Here is a 27,232-nt window from a genome sequence, read left to right as displayed (position 1 = left end):
TCGTCTGCAACTTGTGCATTGACATAGTGAGGCTTAAGAAGAAAGAAAAAAAACGAGCAATAGACAAGTTGTTCTGATACTGATACCAGTATCAGAAAGGCCTCCGATACAGCGTAGTAGTAGAACTAGTAGTAGTAGTAGCTAACGAGTGAGCCACCTCGCCTCTTTCTCATCTCTGTTGAGAGTTGCACATGTGCAGTACAGACGGAGCAGGTGCTGGCGGATTGATCTCTATTCAAGTTATTTTCCTGACTTTTAAACTCAAAAGTTTGATATCATTCCTACTCCGTATGTATTTGTTCATGTTTTACCTGAGCCACAATGATCATATCACATCCATAAAGGGTAAGTAGTATACAGCTGTTAAGAAATAATAATAATATAAATATTTAACCGCTACCATCAGATCGGTACTCTGTATCTGCCATTATGCAAGTCCAGGTATTGGAATCAGTATCAAGGACAAAAATGGTATCTGAATGCATGGATACGAACACCGACTCCTCTGTCCACACACACACACACACGCACACACACACATACACACACACACACACACACACACAAGAAATTCCCATTTTATCCCTCAAACCAGAGCCAAACACAATTAAAAACACACACCGATGTGCTTCCACAGAAAACAAAAAGGAAGTGACTGTAAAGACGGAGAGCTGGAGGCGCTCCAGCGACAACGGATGAAACGTTTTGCTCAAACACGCCGCGGCTTTTGATTTCATTTCGTCATCAAGTCTAAACTCTGCACTCTTTAGTCGTAGTGAATCCACGAAGATAATATCCCGACCGTGAAAAGAGCAGAATAAGTACTAGTGTTGTTGCTGTGATGAGGAGCGGTGATTCCAGCTATCTGTTGAATGAATACTCATTTAAATATCCATTCAGGGGGTGGGGGTGAGCAAACATAAAAAAAAATAAAAAAAATAAACCATTCAATTTGACGGGCCTCTGATCCGAGGGAGGTTCCTGACCCCTCCACAAAAAACCCATTCATTTATCACCGTGACACAATTAGACATGGCCATCCCAGTGAAAAGATGGCAGAGAGACTCCCTTTCTCTGCCCTCTCCTCTCTTTGCTCGCCTCTTTCTCTGCGCTGGCTTTTTTTCAGGAAGAATTATGCACTGAGAGTGTGATTTCTTTTTCTTTCTCCCGCAGTCTTTTTTCATTTTGGGTGTGAGAACGTCTCATTTCTTGATGGACACAGGGGCAAAAAATAAAAAAAAGGACAAAAAAGAGAGCAAACAGAAAAGTAACAAAGGGAGCAGGGAAAAGTCAAGACCCTCGCGGGACAGTTCACATACGTTGTCCTCTGATGGACATAATGAAACACGTGGGATGAATGGAGTCCTGCGGGATGGTCGCACAGTGTTTCATCACAGAAAGCCCAGAAAGCTTTGCACCGACCAGAAATCTTTGACTGCTTACTGTGCGTCCATATGCTAAACTCCACTCTTGCCTCGGCCCATTCACTATTATTTCCATTCTCACCTGACTTCAGCGGTGATAAAGCACATCATGTGGAGCTCTGAGGCGCTTGCAGAGAACTGATGCAGGGCTGCAACGAGATTGTTTTCATTCATTTTATAAGTCAACTACTCTTTAGATTTGTTGAGTCGTTAAAATGTGGGAAATAGTAAAAAAAAATGGAAATGAAAACATTTCACTGAGCCTTGAGGTTTTGTCGAACCAACCAAAGGATTTTCGGTTGACAATGATATAAAGCAGCAAACCCTCACACATCAGAAGCTACAGCCAGAGAATGCTTTTCATTTTTTCTAAATAACATGGAAATTTCCTTCAATAACGTGGACATGGTGAATAGGCACATCGTTATACTCTCACTCTACCTCAAATTAAATTGTATTTTTAAAAATGTAAAAATAAAACTGCAACAAATTTGCACACTTGTGTCTAATGTAATATGGTAGTTTGTTTTCCTAAATATTTGATTTTGTAGTTATTGTCGGTATATTCAAAGTGTATTCTAATCTATTCCTTTTATTGAGTATTCTTCATATTTGTCTAGTGTTAATATGTATATGTACAGCTTCTATGCAATGTGTGGATAACCTGCTGACAATAACTAGTACATCTATCTATCCATCTGTCCATCCGTTCATCCGTCAGTCCATCTATCTGTCCGTCTGTCCGTACATCCATCCATCCATCCGTCCGTCAGTCCATCCATCCATCCATCCATCCATCCGTCCAGCCATCTGTCTGTCTGTCCATTAGTCCATCCATCTGTCCATCCATCCAGCCGTTCGTCCGTCCATCCATCCATCTGTTCGTCCGTCCGTCCATACACCTGTATGTCGGTCAATCCATCTGTCCACCTTTCCACCCACTCATCCATCCACTCACCCTTCCATCCATCCAACTATACATTCATCTATCCATCTGTCCATCAGTCCTTCCGTCCGTCTATCTGCCCATCAATATGAATAACCCATTACTAAAATTGTTGCTTATTAATTTCCTGTCAACCGACTATTAGACTCATTGCCATCGTTCCAGCAATAAACAGATGTAGAACACTTTGTGTGCCTATCTGCGACATGAAAAAGAAGACAAAGCTATATTTGCTACTAGCAGTTTCTGTTAGAAATGTGACAGCTTTGGTGCCACTGACTGTAAATTTGACGCTGATATTACATACAGTATAAGTGCCGATGTATTACATCTAGCTACTCACACTGAGAGATCTTTCCTGTTAGTTTGAATGTGTTGTATCAAAATGTGGAAATGTTATCAGCAGGGCAAATGAAAACACTTTAGTTGATCAAATAGGAATCAAACTGGTAACATATCAGTTACCTGATCTTAAACCTTAAAGCTGGTCCGTGGTGAGAACACACATTCACGACACACCCATAAACAAACAGTGAGGCTATCGGTTTCCTACACAAGCAAACAGAGAACGTAAAGATCCCCTGGGAGTGTTTACTTATGTGTGTGGGTGTTTAATAATGGAGGAATTTCTCAGGAATGTGCAACCGGAGAGTAACCAATGTCTGATGGATGATACACTCAAGTCATCCAAGAAGAAACCATAGTTGATCATAACAGCCAACACTGAGTTCCAGTTTGCTTTTTCGCTGTGGCTGCACATTAATCTATTCCAAACATTTAAATGCTAATAATTCCTAACAAACTAACTTAAAGCAAGTTCCTAAATTCCAAGACATTCCTGTCCAACATACGACTTGATCGTATCATCTCATCTATAAAGAGTCGATAAGATGAAATCCACTTTAATGACATGTACAGTCACATGTTTTAACTATGATCCTGGTCCCATTCTATAAAGCGTTCTATTGCTATTTTCCTTTTTCCAGAGAAAACGAGACAGAAAATCTGTTCAAAAATCGATGACATCCCCCCCGCCCCAGAATTACAAGACTATGTCACGTTCACACCCACCTGTCCCTATACACGCCACCCCCCAACCACCGGATATATAAATAGCAGTCAACTGTCAACAGTATGGGGTATGTAAAGACTGCAAACATGCAACTGAGAGTAGCAGCTTTAGAAGTACTACATTGGTAGTAAAACTGGGGGGTGGGGGGTCGTATCAGAGTTCAGAATGCAAGTTAAAATTGGGCGTTAAGTTGCTCTTCCAACACCATGTCATCTGGTGTACAGGTAATGTTTAGCACGCTGGAGAGAAGAGAGAACCAGGACTGAGCGGGGCGGACTGTCAGGCCCTGCTGCAGCTTTTCTAAAGGGACTCTGGTGCTCGGTGAACACTACCTCTTTTGTCCACAGGGACCGCCAAAATCAACACAAAATGAAAGTTGACATCACTTTATACTTCTTTTAGTTTTATATCCATTTATTGTACTAGGACAAATATGATTAAACTAAAATTGACATAAATAAAAGTTAAAAAAAACATTAATCAGAATGTAGTAAAGGTTATTAAAAATGAATAGGTAGTCCATGAAAATAACTACAAATATCAGTAAGGCCATTTAAAGCTGTCGTTGTACAGAAAATAAGTTGACTCGACCTCTATTGTGTCCCACACGGGACACAGTGGAAATAAACACACACATCTGTGGGCTAGTAGCCGCTATTGCATGCTCACCACAACAGTGCTTACATCAGACCACAATATTATCATCCTAATACGAGACATGAGATCAGCCACAACACACACACACACACACACACACACACACACACACACACACACACACACACACACACACACACACACACACACACACACACACACACACACACACAGATGTGGGCCAGAGGCTCCCAGAGGAAATGAGACATGCAGCTACTGTCACTGTTGCTAACAGCGAGGGGGACAGAACGAGGGAAACAGGAAGGAAGAAACAGGGAGGATGGAGAGCTGGCAGGACGCCGTGGAAACTCTGAGCAACAGCAGGTGTTTCTGTTATTTCTCTAACCTGGCCGAGAGCTCGGGCAGGATTTATGGACACATGTCGGAGCAGCGTCAGAGGAGCAATCCGTCCTCACGTCATCATCGGGAGAAATGAAAAACCTCCAAACATGCAGGTTGATAATTATGGGGCTTGAAAGAGGACAGTATATGACATGATTATGATGGAGTGGTGTGTCTGATACTATACTGGTCTATATATTATGAAGTTCGTCATGTTCAAGGGGTGGACACTGTCTGTAAGATCTCATAGTGCACTTCAATACAAAACCTAGCGACTAATAGAATGCCGTATTTACGTGGCTTTTAGACGTAGTTTGGTTTTACACCAAACTACATGATACTACGACAAATCCGTGACAAACTGTGACTTTCTTGACGTGCATAATTATCAGGGGCTACCGTACATGTTCTTTTCCTGAAATAAGGTCCATGGGGGGACACTGGGAGGGGCGGGACTTTGCCTCTCTTTATCAAAAGCCTCAGAAACCGATTCAGGGCCACGAAAATCTCCAACATGCTCGACTTCGGAATGAGCATTATATTAAATTACAACAATGCACACACGGTATAAACTCACTATGTCAAATGCGATCCAAATAGCATACACCAGTAGAGTGAACTATAGCTAAGCATAGCAGGGCTGGTATACTGTGTATATATATATATATATATATATATATATATAAATATATATATTCATATATCCATCAAGCATCTTCAGGTGGTTGGTCAAACCAGTGAACAGACAACTTAGTTTACTTGCTGCCTGTCAGGGAGTCGGAGCCAGTGTGTGTGTGTGTGTTTGCCCGCTCCATTATTACCACTGCCAGTGTTTTAAAGAGACACTCTGCCGTTTCACAAAGCCGCCTCAAATCGTCTTTCACGGCCCTCACAGGGGATAAAGCACCAGGGCAGCACAGACCCACTCAGAGGCCGATGTCCTCACAAAACTGTGTTTCAATCTTTTATCTAATTGATCCATTCAGCTACGCGCCGTTTGCCAGGCAGCCAACCAAAGCACAGATCTTCGCCGTTCTTTCAAGAAACGCCATGAAAGAGAAGAGTCAACATCTATGTCACATTTGTAGAAGACTTATCCTTCATGCCCTTTCTCCTTTTTACAGTATATGTTCTAATGATATTCTGCATGGCCACATGTCCTGATGCAGATAGTCATACTGTCATGCAGTATACATCATGTTTAAAGTAGTGTTGGGCAACAATTAAAATATTTAATCGCGATTAATCGCATGGATTTTTTGCGATTAATCGCATTGTTATGGCAAAGTTCAATAATGAATTCAAAAGTAGTGTATTGCGCACTTTTATTTTAAAAGTACTGCTATATGAACAAAAGGGCAATAACATTTGGTTCACGAGATGCAGGTAGCATGTTTTATACTTAATGTGAATATAATTCATACTTTGTTGGCATCTTATTCTGAAAACCGGATGTTCGTCTGAAGAAACCGGATGTTGTCTCACGTTAATCTTTCCGCTAACTTTCAAAGTCCTTCGCTCGCTCCCGATCTGTGCCGTTTAAATGCGTTTACCGTGAATTTCAGTATATAGGTGCACTAAAATTACTGACTATAGGATGTTTGCTGGCTTTTATCCCACTGTTCTTGTCATCCTCTTGTTGTTATGTATATGTATTGTCTCTTGTCTTTCAATAAAAAAAAATAAAAAAATCATAATAAATTTAAAATATGCGTTAACGCGCGATAAAATAATTGTCGGCGTTAATTAATGAATGCGTTAACGCGAAATTAACGCGTTAACTTACCCAGCACTAGTTTAAAGTTAACACAATACTGCAAAATAGTCTCGGTGGTGTTACCGTTCTGGTCACCATTATTGGCACCCTTGAATTTTTTGCACAACCTGTACAACATCTTAAGAGATAAAGTGAAATGTACCACATTTGTATCTTGAGAATATTTGAGTCGGATGTCCAAAGTAAAAACATTATTCTTCAACTTGCATGTAGTAATTTCAAAGAAGAAATATAAAAATGGCATGGCCAGTAATAAAGTCACCCTTCGTTAATATTTGGTTGCACACCCTTTGGCATCTACAAGTTTCTTGCAACTGTCAGCTGGTAGTTTTTTCCCACTCTTCCTTTGCCAATTGTTCAAGCTCTTGAAGGTTTGCAGGATTTGTTTCCCCAGCGGCAGATTTCAGATCCCTCCAAAGATTTTCAATGGGATTGAGATCAGGAGTCATTGTTGGCCTGTTTAAACCAGTCCATTTTTGCTTTGGGTCTTTATTGTGCTCTGGAAACTGTGATCTTCGACCCAAACCAAGTTTTCTTACGCTGGGTACTACTTTCACTCTGAAAACCCTTGGTAATCCTCTGATTTTATGATTCCTCTGATACAGTCAAGGCCTCCACTACCAGAGGCAACAAAGCAGCCCCACAACATTATGGATCCTCGACCATGCTTAACTGTAGGTAGGGTGTTCTTTGCCTTATAAGCGTAATTTGGTTGTCTAAAAACTGGTCTGCATTGCCAAAAAGCTATATTTTGGCTTTGTCTGTGTACAGAACATTTGTCCAGAAGGATTGTGATTAGTCCAGGTATTCTTTTCTTTTCTTTTCTTTTCAGCAGTAGGGTCTTCCTTGGCCTTGGCCCATAAAGCCCTTTTTGGTTTAGTGTGCCGCATTTGGTCCCTGCTGAAACCATGACTCCAGATTGTTTCAGGTCAGCCTCCAGCTCTTTGGACATTTTACGTGCCATTTTTTCCACAGTTCGCACCAACCTTCTCCTATTCCCTTTTTGATTTTTTTTTACAGCTATTGTTTCATTTGCTGTTCTGTACCAAACATGAGTATCTATAGACCGAAGCTGTTTTTTCAGGTGACATTCTACGTGATATACTTTCAGTGGTGCCATTAATGATGACCAGAAATCGATGTTAACCCCTTAACCGCTTGGCAGAATCCTGTAGCCGTTTTCTGCTACAATTCATTGTAAGCTGAGCTCAAGATGATGTTTGGATTCAGATGTTCTTCACATATTTCTTTGTTATTGAGGCTCTGAGTGTTATGTAAATACTGTGTAAGTATCGAAACACTCAATCCATGAAAAAGTAGACAATATTAAGAAACTGTGCCCGTAAATGAGAACTTTACCATGTGTAAGACCATTTCGCAATCTAAGGTGCCATCCACATGTTGCGTCTAAAAGCTCTTTCGATTGGAAGAAGAATTTCTCTGAGTCACAGCTTCCCAGGTCTGGGTTTGAACCGTGGATGATTTAAGAGAACTGGATACAGGAAGAATGCCAAGCTTTGAAACCAATTTGACATATTAGCTGAACCGTATAATTACAACATCCAGGTTCGTCACATGAGGCCATTGGGCCCAAAAAGACCATTTCCCATGGACTAACATTGTGTAAATCAGCGGATAATATTTTTTCAACTGTTGTGGCAGAAATGAAGAGAAGAGACGTAGTTGTTGGCGTAGCAACCAGCAGAGACTGTTTTATTCTTGTGTACACAAGGACAGTTCACAACGAATCCCAAGAGTCAGAATTCTTACATATGACTTTTATACCCTAGTCCCAAACCTGACACCACATCTCACCAATCAAATCTCATTGACTGAACCAATACAAAACACATCTGGTCCTCTCATTGTGTCATGCCCTCCTTCTCCTGACCGAGTCAGGTTGACACTTTTTGCAGGTCAAATGATGTTTGTGTGTACTTTTCTGGGACATGTTTTGTTGATCTTTTAAACATGTTTATACAAGCTAAGATCAAAGTACCAAATTATATGAGGTCTCGTAAGGTTATTCTATAACACAACTTCTTAATATGTCCCAAATGTTGGGCAGCAGTGCTAACTGCTGTTGATGCTATCGATCTTCACGTAACGCTTGTTTTCTAGGTGGTCTCTGCTGCTCCTGTTTGACCAGATGCGACAACCATTCAGAAAGGTGAGATAATGTCCACCCTCCCTGGCTTCCGTCCGGTCCAAGGACTGGATTTTGGAGCAGAGGGTCTCGTTCTCCCTGGTCTTCAGCTGTAACAGAACTTGGAGTGTGTCCACCTGATCACGGAGCTCGTCCTCGCCCTGGGCTCAGCTCCAGGATCTGACATAGCAGAGTGGAATTTTCCTGGCACACCAGCTTGTTCTGAACCTGGCCTGGAACTTTTCCTCTGTGATGTTGAGGTGGCGGTTCAGCAACCCCGTTTCACCGTGATGGGGCGCCTGTTTCATTTGCAACGTTCCCTCAGGTTTTGTACCAGCTCTTTGTGATCAAGACGTTGCTGCTCCATCTCTCAGGCCCTCAGCTGCAGCTGCACTCGCAGAGATTTTTCCCTTTGGAGGTTGAATTTGTGCTTCTCATTTTCCCGTTGCAGGGTATCGTATTTTTGCCTCGTGGCCTCCGTGTCAGCCTTCAGTGCATTGTAGTTTTCGGTCCAGGCTGTGGGTGCTGTGGTACAGTCTTGAACTGCAGCTTCATGGAGCCTCTTTTCAAGTTAGATTGTTTTTTCGTACTGATCCAGCAGTTTCAGCGCCAGTTTATCTTGCTCCTTCATGTTCTGACGCAGAGCAGCATTTTCTGGCTTCAAGACAACTTTCTGCTTTTTCTCCTTCAAAAGCATTTTGTCCAAGTGCTGGATTTTAAGTTTCAAATCCCCAGCTTCGTCTTCCTGCAGTTGCTGTTTTGTGTGGATCAACTTGTCGCACTCCTCTCTTATGTTGGGCATCACCTTCTTTTGGTGAAGCTCGTTCTCTGCCTCTGAGGGCTTCACCTGCTGGACACTCAAGCTTTGTGCAGAGAGGAGCTTTGTGTTGAGCTTCTAAATGTTTTATCTCAGACCTTCAGCCTGCTGCCTTATGGCCTCTTTTTCTTCCTTTATATTTTTATTAAAAGACTTTCAATTCTTTGACAGGTTCTTTAAGCTCTTGAGTGTTTTGCTCCTGGGAGGGAATTTGTCGGCTCATGGCTTCTTTTTCTTCCATCAGTACATTCAACTTTTCATTAAATGCATTTCCATCTTGAAGCTTTGAGTTGAGCCCCTGAATCCGATCTTTAAGAGCTACTATTTGTTGACTCATGGCCTCCCTGTCTGCCTTGTTTTTCTTTTTCTGGTTGTTGGACCAATGTCTGGTACTCGCGGTGCAGGATCTCGTCCTGTTGGAGCTCCTTAGAGCATCATTCTCTGCTGTCAGAACTCTTTAATACCAGTCAGTTACAGCACCTAGATGTGCTGTGAAGACCTGAAGTTTTAAATTGTCATACTAGTTTCAGTGCAGAAATGCTCGTAATAACTTTGATTAAATATGTTGTCAGGTCTCCTTTGTTAAGATGTTCTGATTAAATCAGATTATATTGTGAGCACGGTTTCTATGGAAATAGAATGCGGCATATAACTAATTAAATTAAGTACAAATATATAAAGGTAGATTGTCCATAATTATCTAAACAGTTATAAAAGAAACAGTATGTTTTATGTTGCTTGAATTTACAGTATGTTCATGTTGTCTAAATTTACAGCACGGTTCTGTATTGGGTTGTGTTTTCTATATCCGCAGTGTGTTTGGTTATGGTGCATATGCATTTTTAAATGCAGACTGTTTTCAACTTCTGGAGCAAGAACTGAACTTCTGACTCACCCAGAATCTCATAGGTATTTTATTATTGCTTCAACTAAGTTGTCTTTATAGCTGTACTTAGGCTTGCCTCAGTGGTGATTGGACTGAAATCATGTCCACACTACTCCGTTTTTACTCCGTATTTGCTACGTTTACACTGAGCAGCCACACTACGCCGGAGTTTTGGAGCACCCTAAACGGAGGGATCTGAAAACTCCGGCGAGGTTGGAGGTGTTTGAGAACTCCGGGGTTGCGTTTGTGTGTGGACGGTCGGATACGGATGTGCTTAGAAAAAATTACGCCCACACCCGTGTTCGCTACTGGATTGGTTCTTGGCAACCATGACGTCTCCGTCCCTGATTCGTCACACTCACTATCACATGACCCGTACCCGGAAGAAAACAAACTGGGCTACCAGCGATTCATTTCAACATGGATAACTAATTGCAAGCGTTGCTGCTAGCACAACAGCTAGCAGCAGCTATGCAGTAAAAGTCTGCATTTCTGTGGAGGAAGCAGCTGTTATTGGAGTGATTAGCGAGCGGCGTGACCGGCATCAGCCCTATGGAGCAGCTCGTTGTTTTTAGATTCTAATGAGAAGACATGCTGCTCTAACGTTTTACTTCTTCCGTTTGGTAGCCTTGAGAGACCTTAGTCTGTAAGTATGTATTTATGAAGCATGAAAAGATGTACGTAGATATATTCTATTCGCGTGTTTAGTATAACATTTGTGTTGTATTAAATGCTAATCGCGGTTAGCATTTCTCCATTGGCGGTAATGTTAAAATTAGCTTAGAAGCTAGCTAGGCGGACATGTTACATGCTGGCTATATCATGGATTGTTGTTTTGTATTCGTGTAATGTGTATAGGGACAGTTCGTAAAGCCATATTTCATATTGTGCTTCCACAGTTTTACAAATAAAGATTAACACTGAAGTCTTGAAACTCTTCTATGGATTCCATGGTCTTTATTTCACGGATCTACTGTTAGCGATCTGCTAAGCTTTCCTGCACGAAGGAAGAGCAGAATAGAGTGAGAGACGTGTGTTGACCACATGTATGGACCCATATTCTAGTAAACGTTTACGTGTAAGTGTTGATTTTAAAGTAAATTTGATGTGAGAGAGATAGACCCGCACCGCTGTAATGCTAATCGCGGTTAGCATTTCAACATTGGCGGTAATGTTAAAATTAGCTTAGAAGCTAGCTAGGCGGACATGACGTTCAGAGCTACTAGTGAGAACAGACATCAACAACACGGAGGAAACGAGTGAGAGACCACATTGATGGACCCATAATCTAGTAAACGTTTATGTGTAAGTGTTGATGTTAAAGTAAATTTGGAGAGAGAGAGACAGAGCGAGTATTTTTTATTTTTTTAACTAAGCAAGCAATTCACTTCCTGTTTACACCGTCACGCGCATGCCCAGTGTAGTTAATGGTCACGTGCTGTCCGCCTTCGACGGCTGCCGTGTGGACGCAGATCAACTCGAGAATGATGCTGAAACTCCCGTGTGGACGGAGATCGTTTCTATTTGACAAATCTGCATCCAAGGAGAAACGGAGTAGTGTGGACAGGGCATGAGTTTCTGCCTGTCTGAGGAGGTGTGATTTAGTCTCAGCTGCTGAATAGCTTTGCTAATTGCAAGGGAGGAGCCTACACTCCTGGCAGACAATCAGTAGATTGCTGTCCTTAAGCACTTCTGTAGGCTGGAAGCGTCAGCTTTCAAGCGTCTGGCAAACGAAGGCTAGGGCGAACAAAGGCAACAAGGTGACTTTTTCAAGCCCGACTTCGTCAAGCTAAGACTTCTCGAACGTGTAGTTACCTCATTTTTATTGTTCAAACCATGTGTTTGCATCCGATCTCGGTCCTCTCTTCTGCTCGGTGGTCATGTAGACATTGGGCCACTCCCAGGTGCCGTGACCCCGCTAACCTCATTTATCCTACTCTCTCAGCTCATGTTGAGCAAGTGGTATCGGGAGGGCTCTGGAATTGCCAGTCGGCAGTGCCGAAAGCTGAGTTTATCTCGGGCTACGCTTCCTTGCTCTCTCTCAGCTTTCTTGCTCTAACTGAGACCTGGATCACGCCAGAAAATACCACCACACCTGCAACTCTGTCAGAAGTGTACTCTTTCTCTCACACTCCCAGAGCTGCGAGGCGGGGTGGTGGTACTGGCTTGCTAATTTCCCCAAAATGGAAATACACTCTTGTCTCGGTTCCTCAGTTCTCCCCGTCCTCTTTCGAATTTCATGCGGTTACTGTCACTTATCCAGTCAAGCTCACCATTGCTGTTGTGTATCGCCCACCAGGCCCTCTTGGTGAGTTCTTGGAAGATCTCGACACATTAGTCTCACACTTCCATGATGATGGCTCCGCACTCATCCTGCTCGGAGACTTTAACATCCAGACTGATAAATTAGAACCGCTTCTTTCCTTCCTCTCCTCATTTGACCTTTACCCCGCCTCTTCTCCTCCTACCCACAAGGCCGGCAACCAGCTGGATCTTATCTTCACTAGACACTGTTCTACTGCTAACCTCTCCGTCACTCCCCTCCAGCTCTCTGACCACTATTTCATGTCGTACTCCCTCTCCCTCTCCTCTCCCCCCCTACTTCCACCACCTACCCACTTGGTTTCTACCCGTAGTCATCTCCCTCTCCCCGGCTGATCTTTCATCTTCTGTTACCTCTGCTCTCCCTGACCCTGAAGCCTTCTCTCTCCTATCCCCTGATATTGCTACTGATCTTCTCCTCTCCACCCTTTCCTCTTCTTTGGACAACCTCTGTCCCTTCACCTCCAGGCCTGCACGGCCAACCCCACCTGCCCCGTGGCTGTCGGACTCAGTGCGTAATGACAGACGGAGCCTAAGAGAGGCTGAGCGTAAATGGAGAAAAGGCAAACTCCCGGGGGACCTTGTTAACTTCCAAGCTCTTCTTTCCACTTTTTCCATCACTCTATCTACTGCTAAAGCTGCTTTCTTTTGCTCCAAAATCCTAACCTCTGCTTCCAATCCTAAAAAACTCTTCGAAACTTTCTCTTCACTCCTCCAACCCCCACCCCCTCCTCCTACGTCCTCCCTTCTCCCTGACGATTTCGCCAACTTCTTTGACAAGAAGGTAAACGATATCAGATCCTCCTTCTCTCAGCCCCCCTGTCCACCCTCTCCCTCTCTACCATCTCCAGCTCTTCCCCCACAGCTCTCCCTCCCCTCTCCATGCCCCATCTTACCCTATCTTGCTCCCCTCTCCCCTAACGAGGTCCTCAACCTTGTTACATCTAACCGCCCCACCACGTGCTCCCTTGACCCGATCCCCTCCCCTCTTCTTCAGTCTATTGCGACTGAACTCCTTCCTTTTCTCACCCACCTCATGAACACATCTCTTGTTTCAGGATACTTTCCCACGGCTTTCAAGACTGCTAGAGTCACCCCCCTTCTGAAGAAACCATCACTTGACCCCTCTGATGTCAAGAACTTCAGACCGGTGTCTCTTCTACCCTTTCTTTCCAAAACACTTGAACGTGCTGTCTTTACTCAACTATCCTCCTATCTCCACCAAAACAACCTCTTGGACCCTCACCAGTCCGGGTTCAAAGTGGGTCACTCGACTGAGACAGCCCTCCTTGCGGTGACGGAGTCGCTTCATGCAGCGAGATCTAAATCTCTCTTCTCTGTCCTGATTCTCCTGGACCTGTCTGCGGCGTTTGACACTGTTAACCACCAGATCCTCCTATCCACCCTCGAGGGGATGGGTGTTTCAGGCTCTGCACTCTCCCTGTTTGCATCCTACCTGACAGGTCGATCCTACCAGGTGTCATGGAGGGGCTCTGTGTCGGAACCACGCATACTGACTACGGGGGTTCCGCAAGGCTCAGTCCTGGGCCCCCTTCTCTTCTCGCTCTACACAACATCTCTGGGTTCTGTTATTCGCTCGCATGACTTCTCCTACCATTGTTATGCCGATGACACCCAGCTGGTCTTGTCATTTCCCCCCGGGGACACTCAAGTGGAGGCACGCATCGCTGCGTGCTTGGCTGACATCTCGAAGTGGATGACGACACACCACCTCAAGCTCAACCTGGACAAAACCGAGCTACTGTTCCTCCCGGGGAAGGGTTGCCCGCACCGAGACCTGTCCATCACCATTGATGATACCGTGGTGACGCCAACTCAGACTGCGAGAAACCTGGGTGTGACCCTGGATGACCAACTGTCGTTCTCAGCAAACATTGCATCGGTTACACGCTCCTGCAGATTCCTGCTCTACAACATCAGGAGGATTCGCCCCTTCCTCACTGATGAGACGGCGCAGGTGCTAATCCAGGCTCTTGTCATCTCCCGCCTGGACTACTGCAACTCACTACTTGCCGGAGCTCCGGCGCTGGCCATCAGACCTCTGGAGCTTCTCCAGAAAGCTGCAGCTCGCCTGGTGTTCAATCGCCCCAAGTTCTCCCACACAACTTGCCTTCTCCGTTCTCTACACTGGCTACCTGTAAGAGCCCGCATCCAGTTTAAGACTCTGGTGCTAGCCTACAGGGCAGTGAAAGGAACAGCTCCTTCCTATCTCCAGGCCATGGTCAAGCCCTACACCCCGGCCCGACCACTTCGCTCTGCTACCTCGGGGCGACTGGTTGCCCCGTCGCTCAGAGGTCCCTGCGGCCGATCGACCCGGTCGCGGCTGTTTTCTGTCCTGGCCCCACAGTGGTGGAATGAACTCCCCACTGACGTCAGAGTCGCTGCCCATCTTTCGGCGCAGGCTGAAAACTCACCTCTTCAAGAAGGCCTACCCTTCCGCTTAGCACTTACCTAGCATCTACTGTATTCATACTAGCTTATTGCACTTATTGTTTTTATATTAGCTTGTGGCACTTATTGCATTCCTTTGTTTCTGCACTGTACGTTGGCTCTGGTTTATGCTCTTAGATGCTTGTTTGAGGTAGGGACATGCACTTATTACTTCTGGTGACTAGTTGTTCTCTCGAAAACCGATGTTGAATACACTTATTGTAAGTCGCTTTGGATAAAAGCGTCTGCTAAATGACTGTAATGTAATGTAATGTAATGTAAATATTTTCTTCATTTGATTGTGTTTTGTCACCTCATATCTGTTTTCTCTAGTTGCCGTGCATTGAGCTCTGGGGCCACCAAATTAAAGTCCTGCATTCTAAATCTTATTAACAGAAAAACAACAATATAGAAAGTTTATTAATTGATTGCATTCATGTGGAGGTGCATTTTACTCTTGTATTTACAAAAACAACTGTCAGATAAATATAGTATAAAAAGTAAAATATTCCCCTCTGAAAGTAAAAATACCATAAAATGGAAACACTTAAGTAAAGTACAAGTGCCTCAAAATGATATTTAAATACCGTACATGAGTAAATGTAACTGGTTGGTATGTCTAAGTTGGTGTTGTAGAGACATTGAGCTGGACGGTTACAGAAACAAGACACAGGCTCACAGACTAGCTATTGAATCAAGGTGCAGGGCCTTAAGCAGGGGAAATTCCACCATATACACCTCCCTGAGCTCCACCTCACACACACACACACACACACACACACACACACACACACACACACACACACACACACACACACACACACGCACACACACACACACACACACAGAGTTACCATATGGTTCAGCAGTGTGATTGAATGGCGCTACACACAGTCAATCTGCATAATCACAACAAAGCAGCCGTTTTTTGTGTGTGTGTGCAGCGAAAGCAACACATCAGTCAAAGCGGCTAACACTCTCAAACACATTCATGCACGCACACACACACACACACACACACTCCTTTTTAGAAAGGGGTGGCTGGGGGGGGGGGGTGCGGTATCTTCAGAGGTTTTTTTTTTCCACAGAGGAGGGGGAGGGGTGGGAGGTTCCAGAGGGGGAGTCAGATTTCTTTAAAAAAGACTTGAAAACATAGAGGGAGAAAGAGAGAGAGGGTGGGGGGGGGGAGAGCATTCCTCCAGTGTTCTTGGACAAAGTCTTCGGTCTGGCTCAGTCATTTATCATTCTCTCTCTTCTTTCTCTCAAAAGGTAAAAAGCTGGGCGCTGTTCAGTTTTCGGCTACTTGGCAGGCTCGCTTTGCACACGCCACTCATACAGTAAATAATATGACATCTTACAGATATTCATACTATCAGGTGACCCAAACATGTTCAATTGACTATAATGCAAGACCAAGAAAAGAAACAACGAAAAGTCACATTTGAGAACCATCAAAAGCACCTTTGATTAAATGGTAAAAGAGTCGCCGTTTCTTTTTCTTTCAAACAATTAATCAATTATTTGTAGTAATTTTCTTTTAAACATTTCAGGTGTCTGTGTGACATTTTATTCTTTTAGCTGTTAATATACCCAACTCTGTTTCATCTATGATCTCCCACACAAACTAACTTAATGGACAGATTTGTAAACGGACTCAAGTCAAGTTCAAGTGAGGCCAAAGTCAAATTGTCAGAATGCGTGAGCGCTCTTCAATCACTCCTCATCTGATTAGAATAAGCCATGTTGCTTGTAGCTTTTCATAACATAGGATTAACCCCGTTTACAAATATAAAATTTATATTTGATCTTGGGATAAAAACAACACTTCATGACTTCACCTTCATTAGTTGCAAATTAAAACGTAACACCACGTCCTAACAGCAAGCTGTGTACCTATCAGCTCCAGATCAGACTGGAGACAGAAGCATTTAAAAGATGGGTCGAGTAGTACTTGCTGTCTTCCTCCGTTTGTACTTATAATTACACATTTTATACGGTGATATTTACTGGAAATTACTTGAATAATGTAGCCAAGAGCAAGTAGGAAACATTTAGGTGATCTCCCTCCACCCAGCTGCCTCCTTATTTAGGTTGTCGAATCTAGACAGTGTCGTAGATTCACAGCGACATAATGCGCACAAATAACAGGTCTTGTCCTGGCCCTGATATGACAAGTTTGGAACCCAATGCAGGAGCCACAAGAGCCACAAACCTGCAACCTGAACGAGTCCCATGCACAGCAAAGATGACACAAGTAGCCTCGTTGATCGTGTCACTCCAGACAGTGTCGGGGAGTTTTGTCAGCCATTTATTTTGAATTCAGCCAGAAACACAAATGAAATTAGAACCAAATCAAATGCAATCTTCTGAATGCTCGTGTTCCTTATCCCCACCTCGACAATGTCACTGTGATCAAGGATCTCAGCAATTCATTTAATAAACAAAAGAATGGACAAAACAACAAAGAAGTTACCGTCAAATTCCAGTGAATGTACAGTATGTGATTGAGATGCAAATTCAGCACGGCTAAAAATCTTAAGGTGGGCATCCTGAGCCATCATACGTGTGTCACAACAAACACTGAACAAAGTCAGACTACACACACACACACACACAGATAGAGAGACGCAGGCAGACATACAATAGAAATGTCTTCACACCCAGCAATTTCTTTTCAACTGGATAAAAACAAGGCTGAAACGTGAAAAAAAGCCCTTTGAGGTGGGTCCTTTTACCCTGACACACACACACACACACACACACACACACACACACAAAGAGAGAGAGAGGGAGGAGAGAGAGAGAGAGAGCAGCCCTTTTCAATTGGTGAGCATTCAGCCAGAAAGCTCAGGCATTCACTATTTTGCACTAGCGTTCACCCTTCTCCTCTCCACCGCTATGAAAATATGTTAAACTTGTCCAATTCTGCGGGCGCCACAACAACCACCAAATCGCAGCGACGACAACGCTGAACAGACAAAAATCGGATACAAATGCTGAGGAGACAGAAATGGAAAGAGAATGGAAAACTGATCAAAGAGTAGTAACAAGCTGAAAGTTGAAAAAAATAAAAACCACAAAAGCAGAGAGAAGAAAAGAGCAGGAGACTGATTTCTGTTTTTTGTAATGTCCAAAACAAGAGACAGTTTGTGATATCGACAGAATGAATGGAGGACACCTACTTTAAAGGAACTAGAGAAGTCGGGGAGAGGGGGGGAAGGGCAGCCAGAACAACAACCAAGCCCGGCCTCTTGGGTGTGGACACCTCCACTGTTGCTGCTTCCTCAGCTGAGTAACAAAATGTAGCCAAATATCTACAGAGTCGGAAATATGTAGGTACTCTATTTTCAAGCTGACCAAGTGGTCTTTTCTTCAATGCCCCTCACGTACACATATAAGAAATATAAATCACTCTCCTGTTAGTCGGTTCAGTTGTCCCACTCTCCTATCAGACCCACGCTACGTTTTAATGCCTTTGATCATTCCGCGATGTGAAAACATCACATTTCCACAGTCTGGTCCTGGTCACAGTTAAGTTCTTAAGTCCTAGCCTCATGGACAGGGTTCCAGCTCTCTTCTACAGATGGTTTTCCAGGACAGATCGCCCCATGCACTAATTCATCTCTTTGTTCTTATGAGTTATATTGACCATTTCTGCCTGAACAACAGTAACACAAATATTAGCCTACAATTTTGACAAATCCAGACTTTAAATACCTAAATGTACCGTATTTTCCGCACTATAAGGCGCACTTAAAAGCCTTTAATTTTCTCAAAAAACGACAGTGCGCCTTGTAATCCAGAGCGCCTTATATATGGATCAATTGGTTAATTGGTTGATCCATACTGGTTGTACACGGCGCTCTGTCAAAATGTTTCAGTACGACTGGTAAACTACAAAGCCGCACCGCGGTAAACACCGGTACTGTGCTTACTCCTAGTCCAACACCACTTGTGTGTATAAAGACCCCAAAATGGCACCTTTCAAGAGACACGCTTACGACGCTATTCTATTCTATGCGCCTTATAATCCGGTGCGCCCTATATATAAAAACAGTTCTAACATAGGCCATTCATTGAAGGTGCGCCTTATAATCCGGTGCGCTTTATAGTGCGGAAAATACGGTACAGAATTTAGAGAAAAGTTTGTTCTAATTATTAACGGTTACTGTCTTTTATCGGTCTGTGTCACCATACTTTAGCCGTTAGTAGTAAGCTAATATTAAGAAGTGTGTTTAAGAAGACTATTCACACCCACTGTGAGCTGCCGCTACAAAGTTTAAACATTTAATGTCATGGTCCATTTTACCATAATAATGCAGCATCACGATTGAAGAGGCAATGCTAGCAAAGTGAAAAAGTCCCATTAGCCGGTGTTTTGTGCTCCCATTCATTGTTTGACCCGATTTCCAGGTAGTTATTATCCAAATCTCTCGACGCACATTTGAAATCATTGCTCCTAGCTAAAGATGAATCACAAACCTTCAACCTTTTGCTGGCAAAACAAGCTCGTCAACTTTAGCGACTGAACCAAACGTGCTAACCAATTTTACATTATTCCACCACTTCGCAAGAAAGTAACGCTAATGTAAAGTCACGTGCTACCATGTGACGTGTTCCACAACATAACCAAAATACTACATAAACTAACATTTGAATGTTATTATGATCCTGAACATGATCAAGCTCTGATAGATAGCCTTGTAGTTCATAATCAGCTAACGGAAAATAGGAGAACGGTAAAATAATTGTAAAATCATATTTCCAGGACATTTTATTTTTTCTTCTCAATTTCCATGTGTTTTCAACCGTTTTACATACAGCACATTGACCTGCTTGACCGACTAAGTGACAAGATGACAGCTGGTAGCATGCAGTCATTTCTGAACATGCTCTTCCTTAGTCACTCGCCAGGCAGGAGTCATAGAAATAGCGTTACTTATCGAAATAATGCCACACAGCCAGAATATCACCGTTTAGACATTGTCATAAGTCAGCCATCCATCGTTGATGGTATCCCCTTCAGGGATTTCTTGTCAGTCCAAAGGGTCAAGTGTTATTTAAAAGATCATTATTTGATTTTTCTATTGTAGCCCCTAACTCATCTTCTTTGTTTCGTCTCACCAAGTTGGAAGCGATCATTCAAGATTCAAAAGTTCAATATTCAGCGACTTGACACTTTGCAGGATGTAAAGTGTATCTGTCGCGAAATGTATGATAGGTCAGACTAGACCCGAACAGACCATACCAAACCGGACCAGACAGGCCGGATCACAACGGACCAGTAGAGACCGGGCTAGATGTCAACAATCTTACACAATGGTGTCCAGCTATTGCATAACTCCACATTCCATTGGGTCACCATTAAAACACACATGCATGCACACACATCCAATTTATCCTCATGCCACCTCTGATTTCTCACGTTTCCTTTCGCTCTTTCAGCGGTCTCCCGGCTGAGAGGGAGCTGGTGAAACCATACATAGACATTGTATGGACCTCCGGTGGACGTACCTCTATCTTGTCGGTCTTGGCGTCCCCCCAGTATAGCTTTCCTTCCGCGTAATCGATCGCCAGTCCATTGGGCCAGCCCAGAGAGCTGTTGAGCAGAACCAACCGCTCCGTTCCATCCAGGTGGGCCCGCTCGATCTTGGGATGCTCGCCCCAGTCGGTCCAGTACATGTAGCTGAAAGAGGCCGAGGCGATGAGACGAATGGAGCTTACTTGCAGTCATTCAATCATACATTTGAAACATTTCCCATGTAGATTAGATGGAGTTTATACATTTCAGTTTAGGAATATTCTTATGCAGATGATGTGCATTTCCACCAACAGCTTTCTAAAGAGGACGAGCCTTGATACCAGTAGAGTTTAATATGCTCTTTATTTCTGGATTGTTCTAAACTTTGTGTCATGTCCTGTAGTTTTTTGATGCATGAGATTGAACATGTTGTTGTTGTTGCTTGATAAGGCCAGGCATTATGCCGGGCTATAGCCGGTCTCTAAAATGTATCAAATTTTGGAATTCTTAATATTTTTTTGGTCTGTCATTTATTTCCCAACGTGAACATCTAAGGTCGCGGTTACGTTTGTCTTTTCAACACAACTTGGGACTCAGCTGTGTCTGCAGGTGTGTGTCCACACTTCGATGTGGGTAGTGATCAGATATATTTTAAAAGTAATTTTTGCTTCTTACTCTTCCTCCCTGAAGTATTAGTAGACTTGTTTTTATTAAAGAAGAGCCGCTAACAAAGCTCCACTAATTCAGTGATGAATATTTTCCTTTGAATTTTTCATAATAAAAGTCCCACGTTATTTCATTATTTAAAAGCTCTTATTTTGAACAAGCAAACCCAGGAAACCCTGTTTTTTCTCCTCTCTTCCCTTTGCTAGTCTCTGGAGAGGAACTCCCGTGTGTGGGGGGAAGACGATGGAGACCTACATTTGATAAATTGTCCGGATTGTATCCACATGCTGTGGACACCTCACTGACAAGCAAACTAAATGTGTGGTCCGATCGCAGAGCGTCCAGACTTAGGTTAATGGCATGATCCTGGCATGATCGGATGACAAAAGTCGCATTGAAAAAACAAGTGGAACCACGGCCTGGATGCTGCAGCAAAGTCTCGTCCACATTAGCAATTATTTATTAGCATTTAGTTGGTCAGAATTTGGACAATGATTTGTTTCTATTTTGGTCAAAATGAAATGTACTGAGCCTAAAAAGTACTTAACTACTGGTTCGTTTTGAATTGTAGAGCGTTAACTCTCTCAAGATTGCCCCCCCCCCCCCCCAAAAAGAAATTCAGACAATTTGACCATACCGTCCTCAGTGATAGCTTCCGTCTTGCTGATACATACACAAATGCTAACACCTACCCATTCATGGGGTCCAGGACAATAGCTCTGGGTTCATCCAGGTTCTCGGATATCAAAATTTTCCGAGATGTTCCATTCAGCCTGGTGACCTGGAATAAAGCATGATACAATATGAAAATACAACATACTTGCAGTTAAACATTGTTTATAACCATCTGAACTGTTTGTTCACATCTGGCTGGTTTCTTTTTTCTTATTATGAATAGGGCCGAACAATTAATCTAAATGTTAGACTGCAATTTTCAATTTGTTTAAAGCAAGGGTTGGTAATGTTGTACAAAAATATTTTTTTATATATTTGTTGAAATTATCATTAAATTCTGACAGCAATCAATAAATCAAATGCTCTGAGAAAAAAAGATATATATTTTTTAATTTGGCCCGATTGGAAGGATTAGACGGCCTACCTGCGTGCACTCTTCACTGGAGTCTTCCACAAGCTGCTAGCTTGACAGCTTTGAGTACTTACAGTAGCCATGTTGGTTTTTTACGTTCATAGTGAAATATTTTGGGGGCGCGGCTTTTGCGGGAGGCCTGAAGAGATGGGCTGTCAGTGTTGTCGGCTTCCTCGCTAGCTTGATCCCCTTTTGGATCTAGCGCTGTTAGCTACTTTTATTGGAAAAGAGTTAGCGACACCGGGTTGGGTTTTTCTGTTGGATCATTTTTAAAATCTAGCATATTCTTGCTGGTTTTTTGAAGATTACAAACCCAAGCATTAAAAAAATTTGAGTCAAAATACCATTGTAAATGGAATATGTTGTGGAAATGAAAATGAGAATAATGATGTAAAAAATGATCATTCCCTCGAATAAAGCTAATCATATCGCAACAGTCAAAATAGTCGCAATTAGATTTTGTTATTGTTTGTCAGCCGTAATTGCGAATCGCCCCATGATGGTTTTATTCTGTGTTAAGCTGCACAGGATAAACCAGTGAGGCCTGACTGGGACTGCATTCCTATTTATCAAGCAATAATAAAGTACACCACGACAGCAGTCAGTGTTGTAGATATTCATTTCAAGAAATTATTGTGACAAAGTACCTTGTTAGCAGTAGTTAGTAGTAGAACCCTAATGTAAAGCTGTACCTCAATCCGGTCAGTGCCAGTGTCGGTCCAGTATAGGTTTCTGGCCACCCAGTCCACAGCTATACCGTCCGGGTGGTTGATCTCCGTAGTAACCAGCATCACGGCATTGCTGCCATCGATGTGGGATCGCCGGATGGCCCGAACCTCATCGTCCGTCCAATAGACGTAACCCTCGACCGGGTCATAGTCTATTGCGATGGCATGGCGAATGTCATCAACCTGACAACCATGAGCAACCATGAGCAACAACCATGAGCAGAGGAACAATGACGAAGATGTGAGGGGGCAACGAGACCGGATGATACGTCTGTGTGTGTGTGTGTGTGTGTTTACCTGGAGTACTATGTCAGTGAAGTCTGGCAGGTCCAATGAGATTCTCCTCAGGTCAGTCCGTCGAGCCAGCAGCAAAACCTGCTCTGCTCCTAAACAAACCAGACACGTTTCGTTGATTGATAAGGGTCACAGGAGGGTTTGTGACAGACATAAGATACGCATTCCTCCCTTCCCTCTCACATAATCCGTAGTTCTCTCACAGCCCAACAGCTAACTAGCTAGCTAGCCCTACCACATCTACCGGCATGAAAATTAGGAAGTCAGTGGTAGTAAAGCTTGCTTCTTGCTTGATTCGATTAGCTGTCTGGGCCAACTGTGACATTGAAGAGCGGTGCGACTCTGCGTCTGGCTCTGAAAAGCTTTTTTCTATTATTAGAAAAACTTTTATGTGGGTTGAAAAAGCGACAAAAAAGCGACAAAAAACCGCGCGAGGCCTTTCTAGCGGCGCGTCTCGGTGTAATTGAGGCCTAAAACAGTCCAAACATTTGTAAAAAGGAAGATATCTCTCCCAAATCCAAGAACTAGATAGCTAAAATTCAAATTTGTTTTTGGAAATTTGGATCAACCTTTCAGAACCAACACAAATACCACATGATCTATATGGTCCAATGCAAATATCTATGCAAGTAGCATGAACGTACAAACGCTTCATAAAGTTTGATGAGATAACGATGAAATGATATGAAAACCAATGTTGTCAAAAGTAAGTCAATAGAAAATAGAATTAAAAATCTGTGGGAAAGATCCTTCCCATTGATAATAATGAGGGATATTTACAGTTTCTTTTTCCATCTTGAAACAAAATGAAGGGACATTTTGTTCAGTTGTTTTTAAAGGTGCTCAAAACGATATTCAGAGTATGTCTGTTGTCTCAACACGGCTCTCAACATGGCGACGGCTGAGCCGGTGGCTAGCAGCTTATGGTGCTAACAGCGCTTATAAACTGATGGTACAGTATATCATGTCTAACAAGGTTTTGATATCAGACTGATGAGCCCTAATGAAATTGTTGACAGCTGTGCACTTTTTAACATTAGCTCAGTCCGACTAGAGGTCCTCACAATCCAAAACAGACCCATGGTAAACCTACTAACACCTGACTGCATGAATAGTTTTTACAAATAGAAAGACCTGATCGGACGTGGGCACATCAAACCTTACTCAAGGATACTAGACCCAATCCAAAATGTGTTCAACCCAAACAGACCCTAACAGCAGTGGTAGAAGATCCTTTACTTAAGTCAAAGTAAGTATCGATAAAATACTCCCCTGCAAGTAGCAGTATTTTAAGCTAAATGTACTTAGTATCAGTCAAAGCAGTGGTTATGCAATTAAAATGTCCCCTGTGACTGAAATATTAGTATGTAAGACATTATCAGATTGTTAATACTGATGTATCAAATTCGGAGCAGTATGTTACTGTTGTAGCTGCTCAAGTTGGAGCTAGTTTTAACTACTTTAGATCCAGTTAGCTCCAAAAAGTCACTAGCTAAATCTGAGGGGTCGAGAGTCAGTATCATTATGAACTTGACAGCAGACATTTTTCCCCCCATTGGGGAAAAATGTTCATTTCTCCAAAGCTTGTGTTATTAAAGTATAGATGTCAAGGCACCATCCAAGCAGACCCAAGTCTCAGTACGTGGTATCTGGATTAGAGCCAAACCCCACGGTCCAATAACAATCTGTTTCCAAACAAAACAAAGGTCTGCTTCGCAACGACTTTTCTCTAATCTTTGCTTCTATATTTATGCTAAAAGTAGGATAGTTGGACGTTTTTGGGCTTCAAACAATGTGAGAGGTTCAGGGGGGAAAATGTCTGTTTGGTGGAACAGCTAACAACTCATAGAGATCTGATACGTGGTTTAATCTTTAACAATTCAGAATATTTTATGAGCTTATCATGTGTTGTAAAAGCTTAATATGAAAAGTTAGTAGTAACTACAGCTGTGAAATAAATGTGGAAAGTACAACACTTCCTACCAAAAGATAGTGGAGTAGTATAAAGTATAAAGTAGCATGAAATGTAAGTACTCAACAAAAGTAAGAGTTCCTCGAAATTGTACTTTAAGTAATGAAATGAAAAGTGCATTTTCGACCCTATTAGATCACATCATATGACCGGGGGAGGGATTGCCTCCACACAGCTCTCAACATGGGGACTGCTGAGCCGGCGGCTAGCCGCTCACGGTGTTATCAGCGTTAAGAATGCAAACAATAGCAATGGTGCTTACAGAGCTATCAGTGTTTACCTGATGGGGATGCTACGTTTCTGCAGTGACGTTATCAGCTGTAACCGGCGTATGAGCGCAGTGCATAGCGGCGGCTGTGAGCCGTTTGAGCGCAGTGCATAGCGGAGGCTGTGAACCGTATGAGCGCAGTGCATAGCGGCAGCTGTGAACCGTATGAGCGCAGTGCATAGCGGCGGCTGTGAACCGTATGAGCGCAGTGCATAGCGGCGGCTGTGAACCGTATGAGCGCAGTGCATAGCGGAGGCTGTGAACCGTATGAGCGCAGTGCATAGCGGAGGCTGTGAACCGTATGAGCGCAGTGCATAGCGGAGGCTGTGAACCGTATGAGCGCAGTGCATAGCGGCGGCTGTGAGCCGTATGAGCGCAGTGCATAGCGGAGGCTGTGAACCGTATGAGGGCAGTGCATAGCGGCGGCTGTGAGGGATGCACTAAAAGGAACACGCAGCAATGTCATGTTTACATAGCTAATAGTCGTTTGCTGCTATATTAATGCTCTGAATTTTGAATCTAGCACCTTTAGGTACAGCACTGGAGTAAACATACTTAGTTACTTTCCACCCCTACCTAAAGAAGAGAGAACACTACATGTAACAATTACCGAGCAGCCTCGGTGGGAAAAAAGCTGCAATATAGCCTAATAATAACAATAATAATAATAACGGCCTAACAGACAAATAAAGTCATAGACACCAATTCCAAAAACATCTGTCTGTCTGTGGTGAAAAAGATTTGAAGTGTGAATCAAGCTCTTCTGTTCATCCCTTTCGTTGCTCCTTCCAGTCTGGAAACAAAGGGCTCTGCTGTCCTGAGGGATCCTCACTGTGTTTTAGCTGTTGGTTTCGGATTGAACAGCCAATCTCCCCTCATGGGAGACAATTAACTGTTTTTCTTCTTTGTCTCTCACACCTCTGACTCTGAAGAGCTCCCATTTAAAGCAGTTCAAAGTGTGTCTCCCTCTTTCTATTCCCTGCCCTCTCCCTCTCTCTCTCGTCTCACATTTAAGGCCGATTCACCTGAATCTCAGAGATGAAGCCGCGACTGTATAGAGATTTAAATTAGTACAATTTTATAAAAATCTACAAAGAGGATACATTATCTGTAGTTAAATTGTGCCCTCATTATACACTACATAGTACATAATTGCCAATATCTAAAATAATGTCAAATAGCTCAAGATATTTAAAAAACACATAGTTCTACAAATCACGTAAATCTTTCTCTGTATCTCATTCCAGCTGTAATTTCACAACCAATCAAAATCTGGCATCTCTCAGCCTTGGCACCAATCAGATTTGACATTGAAAGTTGTTCCGTCGTTACCTAAATGACTGAGGCGAGGGAGGGGGGGTAAATGAAGGGAAAGAATGAAAAGGGAAGGTGTTAGGATCCCTGTCTGCTCCTAGTTTGCGCTCCTCTGTTTTTCTCCCTGTCTGTTTTGTTATTGTGGGCCATGTGCTTATGTTTTGTTTTTGTGTCAGCCTATAGTTTCCACCCCAGTGTTCCGCCCACTTCACGCCTCTCTCCTTACGCTCAGCTGTGGCTCATTCCAGTGATCGCCGCTGGCTGACTTAAATACCTCGGCGTTTCACCGGCGCGTCGTCAGTCCGTCCGGTTACCAGTCTGGTCACGTAAGTCTGAACACCGATTCAGTGAAGATCGTAATCCGTTTGTTTTTCTGTTCCTTCAGTATTGAGTGCGGTCGAGTTTCCCTCCCGACTCCGGAGCCTATCTGTCCCGGCCTCGGTTGAGCTTCCCTCCCGACTCCGGTGGAGAAAGAGGAGTGACTTTAATTTGCTGGACAGTTAGTCTTTGTTTTTTGTTTGTTCATTCTTTGACTCCTCCTG

At 43.2% G+C, this 27,232-nt stretch overlaps 1 protein-coding gene across 2 annotated transcripts in view; it reads right to left on the bottom strand.

Moving 5' to 3' along the window:
- Positions 1 to 27,232, bottom strand: part of lrp5 (low density lipoprotein receptor-related protein 5) — a 59,409-nt gene that overhangs the window by 20,067 nt on the left and 12,110 nt on the right. For both annotated transcript variants that reach the window (XM_076075954.1, XM_076075962.1), the window contains exons 6-9: positions 23,140 to 23,228; positions 22,807 to 23,025; positions 21,720 to 21,808; positions 20,355 to 20,526 (exon numbers count right to left, since the gene is read on the bottom strand). In XM_076075954.1, coding sequence (XP_075932069.1) covers positions 20,355 to 20,526; positions 21,720 to 21,808; positions 22,807 to 23,025; positions 23,140 to 23,228 — 569 coding nt within the window. The remainder of the gene's footprint in view (positions 1 to 20,354; positions 20,527 to 21,719; positions 21,809 to 22,806; positions 23,026 to 23,139; positions 23,229 to 27,232) is intronic.

The sequence above is a fragment of the Anarhichas minor genome, unplaced genomic scaffold, assembly GCF_050575085.1.
Source record: "Anarhichas minor isolate MPS153535 unplaced genomic scaffold, ASM5057508v1 ptg000005l, whole genome shotgun sequence".
NCBI lineage: Eukaryota > Metazoa > Chordata > Actinopteri > Perciformes > Anarhichadidae > Anarhichas > Anarhichas minor.
The sequence above is the reverse complement of the archived record's forward strand: the minus strand, read 5'-3'. Positions and strand labels throughout refer to the sequence as shown.